The sequence below is a fragment of the Sorex fumeus genome, unplaced genomic scaffold, assembly GCF_029834395.1.
Source record: "Sorex fumeus unplaced genomic scaffold, SorFum_2.1 ptg000044l, whole genome shotgun sequence".
In the NCBI taxonomy this organism is placed as follows: Eukaryota; Metazoa; Chordata; class Mammalia; order Eulipotyphla; family Soricidae; genus Sorex; species Sorex fumeus.
This window is the reverse complement of record NW_026606101.1, coordinates 9,962,869-9,982,429: the sequence shown is the minus strand read 5'-3', so window position 1 is coordinate 9,982,429 and position 19,561 is coordinate 9,962,869. Positions and strand designations below refer to the sequence as shown.

Here is a 19,561-nt window from a genome sequence, read left to right as displayed (position 1 = left end):
TTCAGAACCATGCAAGCCAACTTCTTGCTGACTTAACCATCTACATCTCCTAGGAGGTTCAACCCCCCAGCACAGGGCTAAACCCCAAAGTGAGGCCTGGGGCTGGAGAGATAGTACAGCGGGTAGGGTGCTTGCCTAGCATGAGACCAAGGTGAGGCCCCTTGTTAATATGCACAGGCTTAATTGAGTGCGTAATATGTAATTTTGCCAATTCTTTGTGCCTGGTTTTGTGCTAGGTTTCAGGAAAACGATGGAGAACAAGACAGTTCCTCCAAAGTCAAGATGTTTATAGCCTGACTGAAACATCAGGTTCAACCTGGGCTGCTGAAGGACACTGGATCATTATGGGTGGACACACCTACCTGCTGCTCATTGATGCTAAGGGGTTCTCTCTGGAACCAGGGCAAGGTTCTGAGCCCCCCTCCACCTCTACAATCCCCGCCCCCACCACCACCGCCACTGGGGATGCATGTGATTTAGAGCTGGGACTGGCCCATAATAGGACCATGTGATATTGCCACTTGGGTAGAGAGCGGCTAGCCAGGGCTTTGGCTGAGAAGAGGGTCTGAGAGTGACTGCCGGCCTGGCCTTGACCCCAGTCCAGTGACCATGACTGCTTGCGGCCCAAGAAGCATGACTCGTGGGTGTGTTTCTGGGGCGGGATACGAAACGGGTCGTTTGATAGAAGCTGTTCTCTGAGGTTAGGAGCTGAAAGGAGCATGGAAAGGGATTCCCCCGGCGCGGGCCCTTTATGCGGAACCTGCAGGCGCGGCCCATTCTGCCCGAGACCGCGGGGCCCCGCCGGGCCGCTTTCCGCGTCGCCCCCGTCCGGCGCCGGAGAGGAAGCACTTCCGGCGCGTTTCCGCGTGGCCCGAGTCCCGCGGCTGAGCGCGATCCCCGCCTCTGGGCGCTGCTCTGCCCGCGTGTAGCGCGCGGGTGGGGCGGACTCAGGACCGCGGCGGCTCTGCAGGCCCCAGGAGCAACCGTCGCGGAATCTCGGGCGGCCCGGGGCACGCGGGGTAACCAACTTCCCCCTTAACTTTGGAGCCGAGGGTCGGGGGGAGCCCCGCTGCGCCCCTCTGGGTTCTGTCCGACCCCTCTGGGCTCTGTCCCGCCCCTCTGCGCCCCTCTGGGTTCTGTCCCGCCCCTCTGCGCCTCTCTGGGCTCTGTCCAGCCTCCTCTGGACTCTGTCCCGCCCCTCTGCCCCCCATCCAGCACCTATGGGCTCTGTCCCGCCCCTCTGCGCCCCATCCAGCACCTATGGGCTCTGTCCCTCCCCCCCCCCCCCCCCGCGCCCCTCTGGGCTCTGTCCAGCCCCTCTGCAAGTTGCATAGCGCAGGACAAGGGTTCGGCCCAGCCGGAGCTGCAGGGACACCCGGGCCGTGCCAGGGAGAGGAGCGACCTGGCGCCCCGAGAGCGCCCCAGGGGAGAAGAGCCAAGTCCTGGGGGCTGCAAAGCCCCAGAAGGGTCTTCTGTCCCGGGGATACGATGTGAAGCAGGCTGGGGGCGGAGGGGGGGGGGGGGTCGGGCAGCACATCCTAAGAGGGAAGGAGCAGGGTGGGGGGGGGGGTTGGCTTTCGGCTTTGCGTGTGGGTGGGTGTTGGATGCACGACAAGCTTGACTCTGTGCCAAGCCCCCGTGCCCGGCGGTGGGTGCGAGCAGGTGGCCGGGTCCCGCGCACCCCACCCAGAAAACAGCGGTGGTTGCACGGGCGAGGGATGTGGGAGAAAGGGTGGGACGTGCGTGGGGGGCGCGGGGGCGCTTTGCTCCTTGTTGCGGCATCTTCTCTCGGCCAGGCCACCGTGCCCGCTGCTGAGGTTCCCCCGAGAGGCCTGCGGCCCGGGCGGGTGGGGTGGGAAGGAGAGGGACACGGGCACAGATGCCAGCCGAAGAATGGCTAACTGATGGGCACTTATCCTTCAGGAGCCGTTCATTCAGTAAATACTTATTTCTGGATTCAGAGTTGGGTGGGAACATATGATTCTATAAATTATTTAGAGGAATGAATGGCTTTCAGATTTTGGGAAGGGGGTGTTTGTAACTGACAGTAACATACTTTTTTTGAGGGGTGTGGGGTGGCTCTGGGAGTTGAACCCATCTACCGGTATGTGCAAGGCAAGTGTTCTACCACTGAGTCACATGCCTGGGCCTTAAGAACATTTTGGGTCCTGAAGAGTTGGGTAAAACTCTTCCCTTGCATGCAGCTAACCCGAATTCCATCCCGGGCACCCCATCTGATTCCCCCAAGCCCTGCCAGGAGTGATTTCTGATCACAGACCCCAAAGCAAGCCCTGAGTACAGCCAGGTGTGCCCCCCCCACCCCCCGCTGGAAAAAAAATAATAACAACATTTCTATGTCATTATTGACAGGACATACATAAAGCAGACAAACTCAGAAAATAATATTACCACTCTCATGTGCTTGTCCTTTTTTTAAAAAAATTTAATTTAATGCTGGCTGAGACATAAATGCCTCCTTACTCCATTAACAAATTGACTTTGCTTCAGAAATAAATGTTGATGTAGAGTGGGAATGATTTATAGTTTTTCTAGGTAGAGATGATTTTTAAAGTGCCCTAAATGTTTTTTCTCTTTCTTTCCTTGCTGTGTGTTTTATTAGTTAAGAGTAAAAGGAGTGGAAGAATTAAATTTCCTCTGCTATGTAATGGGTGGTCTTGTTGGACCCCCATGCCACCTAGCTTGGAGGTGCCTTGAGGGTGGGGCTTCCTCTGCTCCTGTCCCTCAGTGCCTGGCAGAGAAACTATGGCAGTCGGCCCGCACTTGGGGCTCCCTGGTCGCCTTGGGAGAGGCTTCTGAGGCTAGAGGCTAGTGATTGTTTGGGTTAGTCACTTCCTGATGGAACCGTTCACTCTTTTCGTTTGGCTGCACCCAGGACTCCTGCATGCAAAGCGTGTGCTGCAGTGCTCCGAGTGGGCTCCCTTCTGTGCATCCCCCGGTGGCCTGCGTGCACACCCTCTTGTGTATCCTCACGTGGCTTGAGAGCTCCCCAGCCCTGGGTCTCTTCTGGGTGATGGGTCAGTGCTGTCCCTGACTGTGCCCCTTGTTTTCACTCCCTGCTCTGTAGGGTTTTATTTGTTTTGTGTTTTGTTGTTTTGTTTTGCAGATGGGGGCTGGAGAGTGGGGAGGCAACGGGGACACATTCAGTGATGCTTGATTCTGCAGCTCGCTCGGGGCCTGATGGTCAGTCAGGTGTTTAGGCCCGGCTGTGGGGCGCTTGGGGGCCACCAGGATGCACTTTAGGGTTTGGAGTTGCTTACTAATTTATTTTGACCATACCCAGCGATGCTTGGGCCTTATTCTTGACTCGGTGCTCGGGGATTACTTCTGGTGGGCCTTGGGATCATACAGGGTGCTGAGGATCAAACCTGTGTGGGATGCATGCAAGGCAAGTGTCCTGCCCGCTGGACTCTCTCCAGCCTCTTTTAGGTTTTCGTATGTAGAAGAGGAGGTTTGTGCTTGAAAAGTGCTCCCCTGTCCTTCTGTGGATTTTTAGAAGCTAACATCCTCTGTCCCCCTTCTACTCATTTCTGGTCCTTACCTGAGGCTGACGGGAAACGGGGTGCGTGCCCCTCTTAATCATCTCCTTAACTCTTCCGCACCTGTTGGCCTTCGATTACAGAGGAGGTTGTGGTTTAGAGCGGCCTCTCCAGGCTTCCTCTACTGCCCTGCCCCGTGCAGTGAGGGACCTCTGGGAGCAGGTCCTAAGAGGACTGGGGAAAGGACACCAGCCTGGAGGGCATGACCTCTGTGGCCTGGAGCTTGTCACTTTCACTCTGGTCTTTCCACAAACCAAAACAGATGTCCTCTCTGATTCTGCCCTCCACATTCCCTTGGCAGCTGTGAGGCCGCTGCAAGGATTAGAGGAGACTGTTCTGTCGGGACTTAATTCAGCGCCTGACGCCTAAAGATTGCTCAGCCCAGGTGCTTCCTTCCCTGGGTTCTGCCTAACTTTGATCCCCTTCTTTTCAGCTCTTCTAGAAGACCAGGCCATCCGCCACTAGCCCCATGGCTGCCATGCAGATGGACCCTGAGCTTGCCAAGAGCCTCTTCTTTGAGGGGGCCACTGTGGTCATCTTAAACATGCCCAAGGGGACAGAGTTTGGCATCGACTACAACTCCTGGCAGGTGGGGCCCAAGTTCCGGGGTGTGAAGATGATCCCACCAGGCGTCCACTTCCTGCACTACAGTTCCGTGGACAAGGCCAACCCGCGGGATGTGGGCCCTCGCATGGGCTTCTTCCTGAGCCTCCAGCAGCGTGGGCTGGTGGTGCTGCGCTGGAATGCGCTCCGTGAGGAGGTGGACCTGAGCCCAGCCCCGGAGGCTGAGGTAGAGGCCATGCGGGCCAACCTCCAGGAGCTGGACCCGTTCCTGGGCCCTTACCCTTATGGCACGCTCAAGAAATGGATCTCGCTCACCAACTTCATCAGCGAGGCCTCTGTGGAGAAGCTACAGCCCGAGAGCCGGCAGATCTGCGCCTTTTCCGAGGTGCTGCCCGTGCTTTCCATGAAGCACACCAAGGACCGGCTGGAGCAGAACCTGCCGCGCTGCGACACCGAGTGTAAGAGCTACCAGGAGGGCCTGGCCCGGCTGCCCGAGATGAAGCCCCGGGCCGGGACGGAAATCCGCTTCTCCCAGTTGCCCACGCAGATGTTCCCGGAAGGTGCCACGCCGGCTGAGATCACCCGGCACAGCATGGACCTGACCTATGCCCTGGAGACCGTGCTCAGCAAGCAGTTCCCCGGCAGCCCCCAGGATGTACTTGGTAAGGAGACGGAGGCTGCCTGTGCGGGGCGGCTTTAGAGTAAGGGGGTACCTTTGCTTTAGCTTGTCCAGTGTTCCTTGTACCAGCCAGGACACTGGCCCACCCAGGACACTTGGTAAAGAGCAGATGGCCCAGCCTCCCTTAAGACTCTGTTTTTAGATCTGCAGCTGACCCTCGTAGGTCTGTCTGCAGGAACCCAGCCCCCCTGAGTGAGCCTCACACAGACAGTCTTGTGTTGGGGGACCCTTGGGGGTGGAATCAGCTGGCTGGGTCAAGGGCGCAGGGCCCCCTGCCTCTCCCGGTGTTGGGCTTCCTTCTGGCCTGTCGCTTTATTTACTGCTTCGTTTACTTTTGGGTTTGGGGGCCACACTTGCCATGCTCAGGCTATTCCTGGCTCTGCTTGGGCATCACTCTTTCCTGGTGGAGCTGGGGAGACCCAGGTTTGCCACATGTAAGACAGGTGCCTTAAACCCCTGCACTGTCTCTCCAGCCTCTTATTACAAGAAGTTTTAATTGTTGTTATAAGGTCTTAATTGTTGCTGTTTTTACTATATATTCATCAGAGGAGGAAAACCAGATTTTAAAACTTACTCCAAATCCATCCGCCTAGACCATTCCATGTCCTTGAAGCAATCACTGCTTCTTTATGGCGGCTACTTCTGTTTCCCAGCCTTCTGCGGTGGCTCTAGCACATGTCCTAGGTAACTGGCGACAGGTGTGTGTGGTGCAGTCTCGCATTGTCCTCTGCTGCAGCCTGGTCCAGTGGTGGATCTGCAGCAAAACCCTCTTCAGGCTGCATGGTGGGGAAATCACCTCTTGCTTCAGTTCCCATTTCCTCTGTTACTAGTGACAGCAGACATCATCATGTCTTTACCAGCCATTCAGGTACTTCCACACATTGACACATTTTTGTTTTGGAGGAGTCCTGAGAAAGACCTTTCTTGTTTGTTTTGTGTTTGGGCCACACCTGATGATCCCCAGGGGTTACTCCAGGCTCTGTACTCAGGAATTACTCCTGGTGGGCATAGGAACCACATGGCATGCTGGGACTGAACCCAGATCTGCTGTGTGCAACACAAGCGCCCTACTATCTCTCTGGCCTTGAGAAAGGCCTTTTGGATATAGGGCCTGTTACATCATTGGTTCAGCTGATTAAAAAGAACATTGATCACTTGATTATTATAAGGATAAAAAGATGCATCTTAATGCATTACACAGTCACTGTCACTGTTCTCCCATTGTTCATCAATTTGCTCGAGCGGGTCCAGTAACGTCTCCATTGTGACACTTGTTACTGTGTTTAGCATATCGAATATGTCACGGGTAGCCTGCCAGTCTTTGCTGTGGGGAGAGATGCTTTCAGTAGCTTGCCGGGCTCTCTGAGAGGGGCGGAGGAATCAAACTTGGGTTGGCCATGTTGGCTGCTTGCAAGGCAAACGCCCTACCTGCTGTGCTACTTGAAATTATGACTAAAAATGAATACAAGTCTTTTTTTTTCTTTTTGTATGCTCTTTGGACTACACTTGGTGGTACTCAGGTCTTACTCCTGGCTCTGAGCTCAGGGACTGATTTAGCCGGGCTTGGGGACCAATATGCAGTGCCAGGGATTGAACCTGTGTCACCTGCATGCAAGGCAAGCTCCCTCCCCACTGTCTTACCACTCCTGGCCATTCTCTACTCAAACACGTCAGTTCCTCCAAGTCATCCTGTGGAAAGGTCTGTTGAGGAATAACTTTGAATGCATCTTTGAATGGCTCTTAGAAATTGTTTCTGGTCTCATAATATATTTTTAAAAGAGATCAGAAATGCATGAATTTATTTTCTTTTGTTCTGGGGTAATACCTGCCAGTGCCAAGGACTTACTCCTGACTCTATGTTCAGGGATCACTCCTGGAGATGCTCAGGGGACCATATGGGATGCCTGGGGTTGAACCTGTGTCATCACATTTAAGGTAAACACCCAGCCCACAGTACTATCTCTCCAGCCCGGAATGTATAAATTTAAATAAACTTCCTGAACTTGAAGAATAAGCTCATATTGTCACAAGCTGACCAGATGAAGCCAATTAAAGCAACAAATCATTAATTTCTATCATACACAAAATATCAATTATATTTTAAAATGTATACATCAAATAATCTCCACAGGCTTAATCCCACACACCTAGGACATGGAACTACTTTTCCCAGGTCTTTGGAAGTGTCAGGCACCACGCACTTGGAGAGGCTTGGTGCTGAATGCACCCGTTCTCCTTATGGACCAGGTTAGACAGACTGCAGAGACCATAGTGAAGTTTAAAGCCAGAGGAATGTCTGTCCCTGATCAGCAATAGTATATCTTGGCAGCCAGAGGCCTCCTTGTATGCCCACAGACATTGCTTAGTGTGCAGCGATAGCACCCTGATCACGCCCCATCTCTTCAAGGGACCGTGGCTGCTGGATCTCTCAGTGTTTTGGTTTGAGACAAGGTATCCCATGGGAATGTACTGATGAGAACGAGTATGTCTCGAGCGTTATTCCGTGCTGGGCTGTGTTCTAAACGCCTTGCTTGTATTGTATTGGTTCATGTAATCGTCACTACAATCCCCAGCTAAGGAAGGGGAGAGATGAACAGGTCAAGAAACTTGCCCGGGTCACACAGCTGTGAAGCTGGGAGTACAGCTGAGATTTGAATTGTGGAAGTTTGGTTCCCAGGCCCAGGTTTTTTGCCATGAAGCTGCTTCTAGAGATAAAATCGCAGCATCCTGTGATAAAAACAGATGAAACTCCTCTGGCCGGCAGGTTAAGCCCGGAGAAGTACTCACAAACTCTTGTGAGTTCCCGTTGAGGGGGAACTCTAGAACCGTACTCGCCTGCTAGTGAGACTCCTTCCAGTATTGTCCCTTTCCGTTGTTTCCGTGGGCCGAGCCTGTCTGTGGGACTGTGGGCAGGATCCCTGCCGTGAACTTCAGCCATCCCTGAGCAGCTGTGGAGCGTAGCTGAGGGAGCACCGCTCATGTGGAGCTGCCTTTCCCTGGCGCCACTAGCACAGACATTGGCGTCAGATCGGCCTGGGGTCATAGGGTGACAGTCGTGAGCCCCTCATCTCACCAGGATCTCAAGGTGAGGCGAGGGGAGCTTGCTTTAGAACCAGCTCTCAGTAGTTCTGCTGGACAGCTAGGTTAGGGACCCGTGCATCATATTATCCACAGACACATTTTATAAGCTATCAAGATGCCAGGCCAGGGCCTGGAGCTATAGCACAGTGGGTAGGGCATTTGCCTTGCATGCGGCCGACCCAGGTTTGATTCCCAGCAACCCATATGGTCCCCTGAGCACTGCCAGAGATAATTCCTGAGTGCAGAGCCAGGAGTAATCCCTGTGCATCGCCGGGTGTGACCCCCAGAAAGCAAAAAAGAAAAAAATAAACGATGCCAGGTCATCCGAGGTGTAGCTCTTCTCTAGCAGTCAGATTTTCAAAGCCGATGTGACCGCTTGGGCTGTTGTGACTCGAGTGCATGGCAGTCTAGCAGACTCTCCAGGCACCTGCTGGGAGCACCCACGCCCTGCCACTCACATCTCCCCTCTCCGCCCGGTCCAGGGGAACTCCAGTTTGCCTTCGTCTGCTTCCTGCTGGGGAATGTGTACGAGGCTTTTGAGCACTGGAAGCGACTCCTGAACCTCCTGTGCCGCTCGGAAGAAGCCATGACCAGGCACCACGACCTCTACACGCACCTTATCTCCATCCTGTACCACCAGCTCGGAGAGATCCCTGCGGACTTCTTCGTGGACATTGTCTCGCAGGACAACTTCCTCACCAGCACCTTACAGGTGAGCACTTGGTCTGTGGGGGGGCGGGGGGGGGGGTGCCTGTGACCTTGTCGCATTATCCCAAGTAGCCTTAACCTTAGTTCCTAGTCTTGGGCCCTTTCCTGCTCTTACTCAACATGATCTTCCTTGATCCCAGAGAGAGTTGTTGAACTGCCTTGCCCCTGAGCATGGGGTATGTGGCCTTGAGTCTCCTCTGGCCCTCGGAGTTCCTCAGAGCTCCTCAGCTCGAAACACTGTTTCTCCTCCCTGCAGCAGTGAGTTGCTGCGCTCCAGAAGGACAGTCCTGAAGCTTCTTATTCCCCGGGAAACATCTGCAGCTTCTTAGATCTCGTTTAAGCATTAAAGTAACTTTGATTTCCTGTTCAAGCAAAATGTGCCAGTATCTGTCCAGATTTCTCTGACAGAAAAAGTGAAATTTGCTTTTAACTTGGCAATTAAATTTTCATTATGAGTGGCAATTAGGGAAGAAGCTTCAAACAACTTACAATCTTCATCCTGGGTTATTTCCTCCCTTTGCAAACAGATTAGCTTCCTTTATGTTCTCAGGACAGCCTCTGTCACTATAACTTTGTAACTTAGTTGAGGATGGAAGAGGCGGAAGCCACAAGCTCTGGAGCTAAGCTGCAGCCCCGTTTGTGCCACTCCAGGAGTTGCCTTCTGCTCCCTGGGTGGGGGCCCCTAGGCCTGCACTACCCTTAGTGACTTGCCCCAGGTCTCCTGAGCCCACCAGGGCAAGGAATGGTGCACACGTTCCCTGTGCCTGTAGGGCAGCAGGTGCCATGCACGTCACGCTGGGGGCATTTCCTCCAGTCCTTTCCTCGGAGGTCTAGAAGGCAGGAAGGATTGTTCACACTGTCACACTGGACCGCTGAGACCCCGGCGAAGTCGCCATGGGAACTCACAGCTCTCGGTGGCAGCCAGGGCCCCGTCTCGGTTTCTGTCCCTCAGTACAGAGTTCACAGCACATTCCTCCACCAGGAACCTGCTGTTAGTGGACACTGTCGGTGACCCGTTTCTCAGGCCCGGGACACTTCTCTAACCCCACGGACTGTGTGTGTGTCCTCGTGAGTGGGTAGCTGCCTCCACCACCTCACGTATAAGTCCATGGAGCTGAGCTGCAGCGCGTTTGTGCCACACCAGGAAAGGGACGAGAGTGTCCTTTGATTGTTTGGCTGTGTGCGACACAGGTGTGTCTTCTCCCTGCCTGCTGCCGGGGAGAGCTCCCCAGCGTTCCAGGCCTGCTCCCTCGGAGTGGGCTAAGGTGGTTGCCCCGCTGGGGCCGCGGTGACGCTGCTCCCCCCCCCACCCCGGCACTGAGTGCTGGGGCTTGCTTGGCAGCGCCGTGGAATGGCAGAGAGGGGACAGCTGGGTCCCTGGGTAAAGATGATGGTTGGCAGATTTCTCTCAGATTTTTCACTGAGAAATCAACATGTGATTATTTGGAAAAATTCAAGATATGTGCCTTAAAAATATAGAGGTAGATATGGGGATGGTCTTTTTGTTTGTTTTTGGGTCACACCTGGCAATACTCAGGGGTTACTCCTGGCTCTGCACTTGGGAATTACTCCTGGGGGACATCTGGGATGCCGGGGCTAGCACCCCGAGTGGTCGGGCAAATGGCCTCCCCACTGTGCTGTTGTCCCGCCCTGTCCCGCCCCGTAGACTCGATCTTCGGGCATCCTTTCTTTCTCTGTAGCACCGCACTCAGAGCGCAGTTTTGTGACTCAGCCGCACTACTCTCGTCTCCTGGGAGAGCTGGTCATTGATTTAGCTGACCTGCTCTCCAGGGACCCATGGACTGGAAACGGAGATATGAGCTGAACAGTCCATGAGTCAAGCATCTGTTTGGATGGGAAAGTAAACAATCCACCCCGAGTGTCCGAGGAGCCCGTCTGCTCCCCTCCCCCGGGCCTTCGGTCCACTGGAGCCACTCACACTGTCCAGGTCCGCCCAGCAGCCTGTCCCTGCTCTGGCACATGCATTGCTGCCCTATAAACCTGGCGCCCATCCTCTTTGTCTGCGATCTGTTTCCTAGAAAGTCAACACCCCGAGCAGAGGATGCACTGCCTGTCCTCCGCTGCTCCCTGCTGCTTCCCGTCCAGCCCCCTCCTCTCCAGCAGCAGCCGGCTCCTCGCGAGGCCCGCACAGGCCGCGCCAGTTCTGACAGGAGTCTTCTCTCTTGACAGTGTTGGGGCTTTTTTGCTTGTTTATTTATTTGCTTTTGTTTGCGGGTGCACACCAGGCGGTGCTCAGGGCTTACTGGTGGGCTTGGGGAACAGAACCCTGGTCACCTTGTGCACGGCAAGTGCCCTCCCGCTATACTGTCGCTCTGCACATCCCCCGCCACCCCCAGCAGCCTTGTCAGTGGACAGTTCAGTGTCGGTTCTTCTAAGCTCTGCGACTTTGGCCCTGATAGAAGCTTAGTGGGCTGTGTCCATGCCTCCTCGCCAAGCCCGCTCCCCTCTGCCCCTGTGTGTGTGTCACTGACAGGATCCTTTCAGGAACCGCCCTGACATCATCTCAGCTCTCGCCTTCCATACTGTCGAGGCTTGGTACTTGTCACTGTGACATTGCACAGGCCCTCCTTGCTAGAGTTTATGGACTATTTGCCCGACTTCCCACGCAGCTGTGCACTTTTGCCCAAAGCTGAAATTTTCTTCCTCTGATTGTTTTTACCACCACGTGGAGACTGAGCGCTTCTCCCACTTTGTGCTAGCCTGCGGTTTCCAGAGGAGCCTATTTCCCTGTGGCTCTAGAACTTTGATGGGCCAAGCCGTGCAGCCTACCCACAGGCCTCGGAGGTGAGGGCCCAAGAGGGCTTGGCTCCTTCAGGCTGGGATGAGACTGTGGGTTGAGAGACTCGGAAATGGCTTGTTGCATGAGTGGGGCACTTGCCGTGAGAATTGATGGAGAGTTAATGGTGGAGAAAAATTGCGGCACCTTTTCTTTAAAGTGAAGAGTTACTTCAGCACCAGCCCGATGGTGTGAATCTAGTTCCCTCCTCAGTGCATTGAGAGGAATTAGTCCCTGGGAGCTGCCATAGCAGACCCCAGGTCCGCTCTCCCCGGGGAGCCAGACTGCCCTCCTCACAGGAGCCGGAACAGCAGCGGACCGCCGAGGGGAGCTGGGGCCGTGTGTGAGCCCCCCGAGACAGCCGTGTTCACGCTTCTGACTGTGGCCATGCGCGGCCTTTTGAATCGCTGCCCCTGGTTTTTACAAATCCCAGGGATTTAGCTTGAATAAAAATTGTTTGTGCTCCAAAAATAGGTTTCTTTTTTCTTCTGCTTAACAAGTTGAGTCACCATGATTTGTTTAAAACCAATGAAAAGATAATCTGAATTTAATAGTATGCTAGAAAGTGAGTTATGTACAAAACAAGGATTTTTGTTGCTGATCATCCAGCATTTAGGCAGAGTCACATCATATCGCCTTATTTTTCCCTTTTAAGGTACTTTTTATTCCCAGTAAGGTACATGTGCTTTCCAGCTTCCGGTCTCAGCTAATGTTTAAAATGCCAGCCAGGATCCAGCCTTACCTCTTGAGGGAAAACACCGGCCCTGGCCGGCATGTCTCTGGCTGTTATGACGAATCCCCCAGCTGACTCGTCCTTCCAGCCACCCGTTTGTGCACACTTCCTGTGTCACCTCCTGCAGCTCTTGGCATGCTGGAGGTGAGCCATGCAGCCCGTTTAACAGCTGTGGACACGGTATCAGGGAGGTGACAGACAGCAGGTGCCGTAGACAGCAGGGCTGAGGTTTGAGCTGCAGCACAGTCTGCCTGGCGCCCTCTGTGGTTTGAGCTCAGGCGGAAACCTCCGGGCTCTTCCCGTGGGTCTCAGGACACTCAATGCCCTGTCCCCATCCTGCTAATCATTGTGAAGTGAAAGTCGTACTTTTAACACCAATTTCTTTTCCTGCAAGTAGAAATAAAATGTTCTCTCTCTGGCTAGTTTTACTCTAAGCCCCATGATCATCTGGGAATTGAAAAAAAAAAGGCAATTTTATCTTTTTGGTCTAGCCAAAAAATAGGATAAGGTAGTGACTCAGCTCTCTACCTTGATATTTTTAATTTTTCAAGGTGACCTGACTGAACTCAGTTTAGCATGGGCTTTAAAAGGAAGCTTTCACGTTTCTGATTAAAGTAATTTACAGTTCTAGAAAATGCGACTTAATTGTGAAAGTATCAATGCCTTTTCCATATTGAAAGAAAAATATCCAGTAGATGCCCTTTTAGTTCTAGATCATTGCAGTTGCCTGTGAAATGTTGCTATCATATTTCAAAAGTTTTTTAAGATAACGTATTAATATTCTATATTAAGAAGACTTGTTTCTCAACAATTGAAAAGTATATACTTGATTTTACTTCAGTTTTTTTGGGGGGGGGTTGTTTCGTTTTGGGGCCATAGCCAACAAAGCTCAGGGGTTACTCCTGGCTCTGCACTCAGGAATTACTCCTGGTGGTGCTCAGTGGACCAAACCAATCTGGGATGCCAGGGATCAAATCCAGGTCAGCCATGCGCAAGGCAAGTGCCCTACCCATTGTACTGTCTCTCCCGCCCTGTTTTACTTTAGTAAATAAAAAAACGAAATTGTCGCTGTGTTCTGTAAAGAGTATATATAAAACTACTTTTAAAATGAGGATCAAAGTAAATTTTAGTTGGAAGAGTAGGCACTGTCTACACATTTCCTTTTTTGCGTTGTGAGCTCTTATTTGGAGTGCGGGGGTGGATCGGTTTTTGAGCCACACTAGGCTGTGCTCAGCACTTACTCCTGTGTTTGTGCTCAGGGATCATTCCTGGCCCTGCTTGGGGACTATATGTGGTGCTGGAGATTGAACCCGATCGGCTGTGTGCAAAGCATGCACCCTATCTGTCATACTGTCTCTTGATCCCTTACTGTGGCTTTTCAAAGATAGCAAGTATATAAACGCAGCACAAGCGTAGGTCGGTAGATAGCGGGGCCTGAGGCCAAGGTTTTCCCACTAAGGTCTGCAGGGAGTGTTTCTGGCTTCCTGGAACTGTTGAATTCTTGATTATGGGGACAGTTACACAATTCTCTGCAAGCCTTCAAGCTCAGACATGGATGCCAAGAGGAAAAATTGCAACATGTCTCTCTTGATTTTATCATTTAGCAGTTGCATGCATGGATACATTTGTCAAAGCCTGTGGAAGGGCCAGAGAGATAGCACAGCAAACAAAAAAGCTTACTGAATGCTTAAAATACGCAAATTTAATCAATTGTGAATTCTGCCTCAATAGAGTTGTCTTTTCAGAAAGTCAGCCGGGGATCCAAGCATGTAGAATGTGCTTTGCACCAAGGAACCACTCAGTTCACTCTCCTATCCCCCAAAAAGTGGACCTCTGCTCTCTCCTGTGCCCTGGGGAGCTAGAGGGGACATTTCCTGAAGCATTGAGGCTTCTAGCCCCTTGGCTGTCCACAGGCTAATGCTGAAACTACCAAGGATGTGCTTGACATCTGGCAAGACAAAGGTCTTGGTAAGAAGGGATTTCGCTTTCTCAGTGGACTAGCTCTAGCTTGACATTTATCACTTGCTCAACACCTGTCATCCTCATCTTGACGTTGGGAATAGTAATTTCCTGTCCACCTACCTCCAGGTCTGTAGTAAAGATCTAATTGATGAATTCTTTAGAAAGGACAAAGGAGTTTTCGAATAGGAAGCCTTATTTTTGAGACAGGGCCTTCTGTTTTCGTCGCTGCCGGTTGAGTGTATGGAAGAGGGAGCCCAGCCTGTCCCAGTCTGCCTGCCAGCCACCCGTGCCAGTGCAGTGGCAGAGCGACTCCTGCGTCTCATTCATATCCACTCAGGGAGCCTGACACTGCCCAGCAGGGGCGCAGCACTGTGCCCCGCACATTGGCGGGGGACGTCTCTGGGCTCTGAGGATACAGATTGTTAGCACAGTGTGGGATATGTGGGCACTGCAGGGTGTGTTTTGGGCTTTTATAAAGTCGTATCATAAGGAGGTGTCGTCTGGATTGGTGGCACTCAGGGCCTGGTAAATAGGCCACCCTGTCCCCAGGATGACGCCCTCATTCTGTCCCACACTGGCAGAATTATCGAGCAATTATTTGGCAGTTACTCCCAAAGTGAATTCAGAGCTCTTTTTTCTTTTGGGAGGGAGGGCACACCCAGAGGTGCTCGGGACTTACTCCCGGCTCTGTGCTCAGGGATCACTCCTTCCAGGGCTCAGGAGACCGTATGTGGGGCTGGGGAGCGAACCTGGGTTAACCACATGCAAAGCAAGTGCGCTCCCTGCTGTACGTATTGCACCAGCCCCCCAAATAAATATTTTTTTTAACAACCTATGGTCTCCCTAAATATCTGACGAAAGGTGAGAGAGAGAGTACCTGGGCTAAGGCATTTGCCTTGCATGCACCCACCCCCCAGTTTGGTCCTCAACACCTCGTATGGTCCTGCGTCCTTGCCAGGAGTCATCCCTGAGCACCACATAGTGCGGCCTGAAAAACATCTATATTTCTCTATTTTTTGTCTATTAGTGGGTACTTCTTATTTGTCAGTCTGCCAAGCACATGCATTGTGTGCTTGAGGCCAGGGTTCAATGCCCAGCATCTCATGGTCAGCCGAGCACTATTGGGAACAGACCTCAAGCACTGAACCAGGATCGCCCCCTAGTACTGCCGGCTGCAAGCTTAACCTACCCCCGACCCCAAGCTTAAAAACCAAACAGGCATCAGTGCAGTGGTGTCGCTCCTCATGTCTCGGGATGGCTCGCAGTAAATGCAGTTATCAGAGACCAGGGCTCTGCATGGAGAACCTTACCCGCCCTCAGTCTACAGTGTTTAAGAAGGGGATGTTTGAGCTGGACCGGAGTGTTCAGATGGAAAAGGAGTAAGCAGGGGGTGGAAGGGTGTTCTCAGTATCTCAGTAGAGGGGAAAGCATAAAAGCATATGCTGCAGTGGGGGAGAGGGCAGGGGGAGGGGGAGCTGAGAGAGTGGGAGGGAAGGGGAGGGAGGCTTGTGCCAGTGGAGCAGGCAGGCTCTCCTGAGTCCCGGCTCTGAAACCAGCCTGGACTCAGGCTTCTGTGGCATCTCTGTGTTCCTTTCCCGCCCCTCCACGGAGCTCAGCTGCGAGCTGCATTCAGCGCTCCCCAGCCAGCTCTGTTCACTCCTGCAGACGCCTTCCAGCTCCCCGTCCCCCTCTCCAGCACGCTCGCTCAGCCCCTCTGATGTGTTATTGATCTGCCACAGTTGTTGTGGCTGTGCTTCCCGCGCCTGTGTTTAGCCGGTTCTCAAGTTAATCAAACAACATTTTGTGAACCTCCCCTCCCCACCACCTCCCTCCCCTGCCATCCACCATAATGGTTCTGAGCCCTGGAACTGAGCTCACTCCTCTTCCTAACAGGATGCAGGGCTAGGCCCAGAAGGTGCCCCTGTCGCCTTCAGCTGGCCAACCAGAGCACAGGTTCCTTTGCTGGTGGACCAAGTGCTATGCTGTCGTGTGAGGGGGCCAGGGGTAGTCAGTGGGTAGCCTGGGAAAACCCAGGCTCCTTTCTGCATTATTTGTTTGGGGGAGGGGGGCACACCTTGCAGTGCTCAGGCTTACTCCTGGCTCTTTACTCAGCGGTCACTCCTGACAGACTTGGACCATATGAGCTGCCGGGATCGAACTCGGGTCTGCCACATGCAAGGCAAGCACCTTACCTACTGTGGTATTTCTCCAGCCCGATTCCTGCATTTTTAAAAAAATCTCATTTAATTCCTATCAGCCTCCTTTTCATGAAACAGACATTCTAGAGTTTTTCCGTCCTGGGGCTTTGTGAGGTTCTGTTGGGATGCTCTTTGGAATGCAGTATTAGGAGGAATGATGGATTTGCTGTCATTCCCAGGGGCTGGGAGCCTGTCTAGTGGGATTTTAGACACCAAGAAAATAACTGGCCTCTACCCTCTGCCCATGTTTCTGTTGCATGAAATGGAGCTAAATTGAATATCAAATCTAAAATATATATATATATATATATATGGTCTGGAGCAATAGTACAGTGGGTAGGGTGTTTGCCTTGCACGTGGCTGACCCGGGTTCGATTCCTCCGTCCCTCTCGGAAAGCCCAGCAAGCTACCAAGAGTATCTCGCCCGCACGGCAGAGCCTGGCAAGCTCCCCGTGGCGTATTCAATATGCCAAAAACAGTAACAGCAAACCTCACAATGGAGATGTTACTGGTGCCCGCTTGAGCAAATCAATGAACAGTGGGACAACAGTGCTAGTGCTCTGTGTGTGTGTGTGTGTGTGTGTGTGTGTGTGTGTGTATAAAACCCTGAGAATTTAACACTAACAAAATTTAAATCACTTGATTGAAGGTGGATGTTTCATCAGAGGAGATCTGTCTATGGCCAGTGAAGTCAGGGCAGGAGCCAGCAACGCTGGTCATCAGGGAACGCAAGTCCAAACCCCGATGCCACCTTAGACTCTCTAGGATGCTCGCTTAAAAACAGAGCAGCTGGAGGCTGGGGAGGGGACTCAAGTGGTTGAGTACTTTCCTGTAATGGGTGATGCCCGGGGTTCAATTCCAGGCATCGTGTGGCTCCTGAACCCAGCCAGGAACAACTTGGGCCCTCAACAACAATCCCTACAAACCTAAACCAAAAAGTAACAGATGCTGGCGGGGATGTGGAGACATTCCTCGTTGTTGCTGGGACTGTGAGATGACAGAACGTAGTATGGCCAGCCTCAAAACGTTAAACAGAATGACCTGATGGTCCAAGAATTCTGCTTCCAAGTCTGTACCCATGCAAAGAGTTGAGGAACTCTAAGAGAATCACAACCCATGATCGTAGCACCATGTCTGACACTGAGAATGAGGCAGTAACCTGAAACTGCCGGTTGGCCGAAGGATGGGGAACAGAGTGTGGGGTTGATCTGGACAGGCTGTGTTCAGCCGTGACACCCACTCCAACACAGAAGCACTGTGAGGACATTAGGCTGAGGGAAGGAAGCCAGTGTCCGCAGAAGGGCAGACAACAGCCGGGATGGGGCTCGGGTGGAGCCCTGGCTTCTGGGAGGACCTGGGGCCCAGCCCCGGCACTGCACAGGAAGCAGCCTAAGGGCAGACACTGTGGGGTGCCACGTCGGTGAGGTACCCAGACCCTCCGAGGCAGACAGAAGGGCAGGTGCCAGGAGCAGGGGAGGCCACAGGAAGTCCGGGGAGAGTCCCCTGGGCGGGATGCTCACGCTCGGAGATGGGTCCGGGGGTGGGTGCCGGCAGCAGGGATGTCTAGACGTCATGGAACTGTAGACTTGAGATGGTGAAAAGTGGTGCACAGTTTAATTTTTAATGTTAATGTGTAAAGTGGCAGATTTTATGTTATGTATATATTACCACAATTAAAAAGACAAAGCGCCAGGGACCACTTTTCAGTGGAACCGCAGCCCCAGGCCAGCAGCCGGCAACCCTTGCAGATCAGAGCAGCAGCTCCGCCCCTCGGCTTTGGCAGGGGGCCTGGGACTGCGGGGACCGGGGGCTTCGAAGCCCCCAGCCGTAGGACCAGCCGCTGCCGCTACTCTCTTCCCCCTGAGCTGCAGCCTGGTGCCTGCTCGGACCCCCGGGAGCTGGGGCCCCGGGTCTGCCCCCCACCCCACCTTCCTTACCACCGTGGGGTCTCTCTGCCAGGACAGTAGTAATTTTCCATTGGAGTCGGGCCGCAGCTTCTCAGCTGGGTTTGGACCTTATTTCTTGGTTTGGGGGGAGCACAGCAGGTGTCCTGGGCCGGTGCCAGCAGCAGCTGATCCGCCCGCCCCAGAGAGCCGAGCGCCATGAGGAAATTTCCACAGCGCTCTCGGGCCCCTCTGTTCTCGGGAGTGACTTGTCCTCTGTTCTCTGTAGGTTTTCTTCTCCTCCGCCCGCAGCGCTGCCGTGGACGCCACCCTGAGGCAGAAAGCGGAGAAGTTCCAGGCGCACCTCACCAAGAAGTTCCGCTGGGACTTCGAGGCGGAGCCCGAGGACTGCGCCCCGGTGGTGGTGGAGCTCCCCGAGGGCGCGGCGACCGGCTAGCGTGGGGGGGCCCCTGGCCTCCCCGCCACCCCTCCCTGGGTCCACAACACTCGAGCCAGGATTCCCTCTTCTTCTGTAAATAAGTAACTTCAGTGCCACGGAAGCTGTCCCCATCCTGCGGGCGCGTGTGGGCTTCCCGCAGCCTCGCCTTGGTGCTACTGTGACTGGATTCCTGATGCTCTCACAGAAGCCCCTGGGTGAGAGAGACCCCACCTCACCTCAGCAGCCGCCTGCTGTTTCCCGAGGGAGAGACAGCCCCGAGTCCAAGAGAACTCGTTGCTTTTTTCCAGAAGCAACAAGAAAGCCTGGACTTTCTCATCTCAGGGGCCTGAGGAGTCGTTTTGGAAGCTAGAGCATCAGGGGATCCTGGATGGGGACCCAGCTCAGCCAGCTTGGCTGTGTTTTCCCAGGAGGCCCAGATGGGAAGGACATCACACAAGATGACGGTTAGGTTGAGCCTGACAAACGGTCAGTTTTTGTTTTCTCCATCTTTTTGTTAGTTTGGTTGGTTTTGGGGCCACACCGGTAGTGCTCAGAGCTTACCCCTGGCTCTGCACTCAGGGGACCGGTCGTATGGGTTATTGGAGATCAAACCCAGGTTGGCCAGATGCAAGGCAAACACCCAGGATACCCAGGGTGCTATCCCTCTGGCCGTTTTCTCCATCGTGAGCCTTTTTCACATAGGCAGAAGGTGGGGTGAGGGGGTGATGGTTGTGCAGCTGCCCAAACCCTGCCTGTCTCTTCCTTTCGGAAGCTCCGGACCCGCAGAAGGACTTGACAACTCTCCTAGTGGGCATGTCCCCTCTAGAGACACTTTGGTGATCTGGAAATTCAACCCAAAAAGGGAGAATAAAAAAGCTTCTTGGGACCAGATGGAGAATACAGGGTTAATGCACTCGCCTTGCATGCTGCTGACTCTGGTTTGATCCCTGGCACTGGCAG

The 19,561-nt window shown here is 53.4% G+C and overlaps 1 protein-coding gene across 1 annotated transcript; it reads left to right on the top strand.

Annotated features, from left to right (window-relative positions):
* The first annotated feature begins 872 nt into the window (after nt 1–872).
* AAR2 (AAR2 splicing factor) lies at nt 873–18,668 on the top strand. Its single transcript, XM_056122021.1, has 4 exons — nt 873–1,019; nt 3,991–4,783; nt 8,364–8,593; nt 18,452–18,668. Exons 2-4 carry the CDS (start codon nt 4,027–4,029, stop codon nt 18,617–18,619), a joined length of 1,155 nt encoding a protein of 384 aa, XP_055977996.1. The 5' UTR covers nt 873–1,019; nt 3,991–4,026; the 3' UTR covers nt 18,620–18,668.
* Nucleotides 18,669–19,561: the final 893 nt, after the last annotated feature.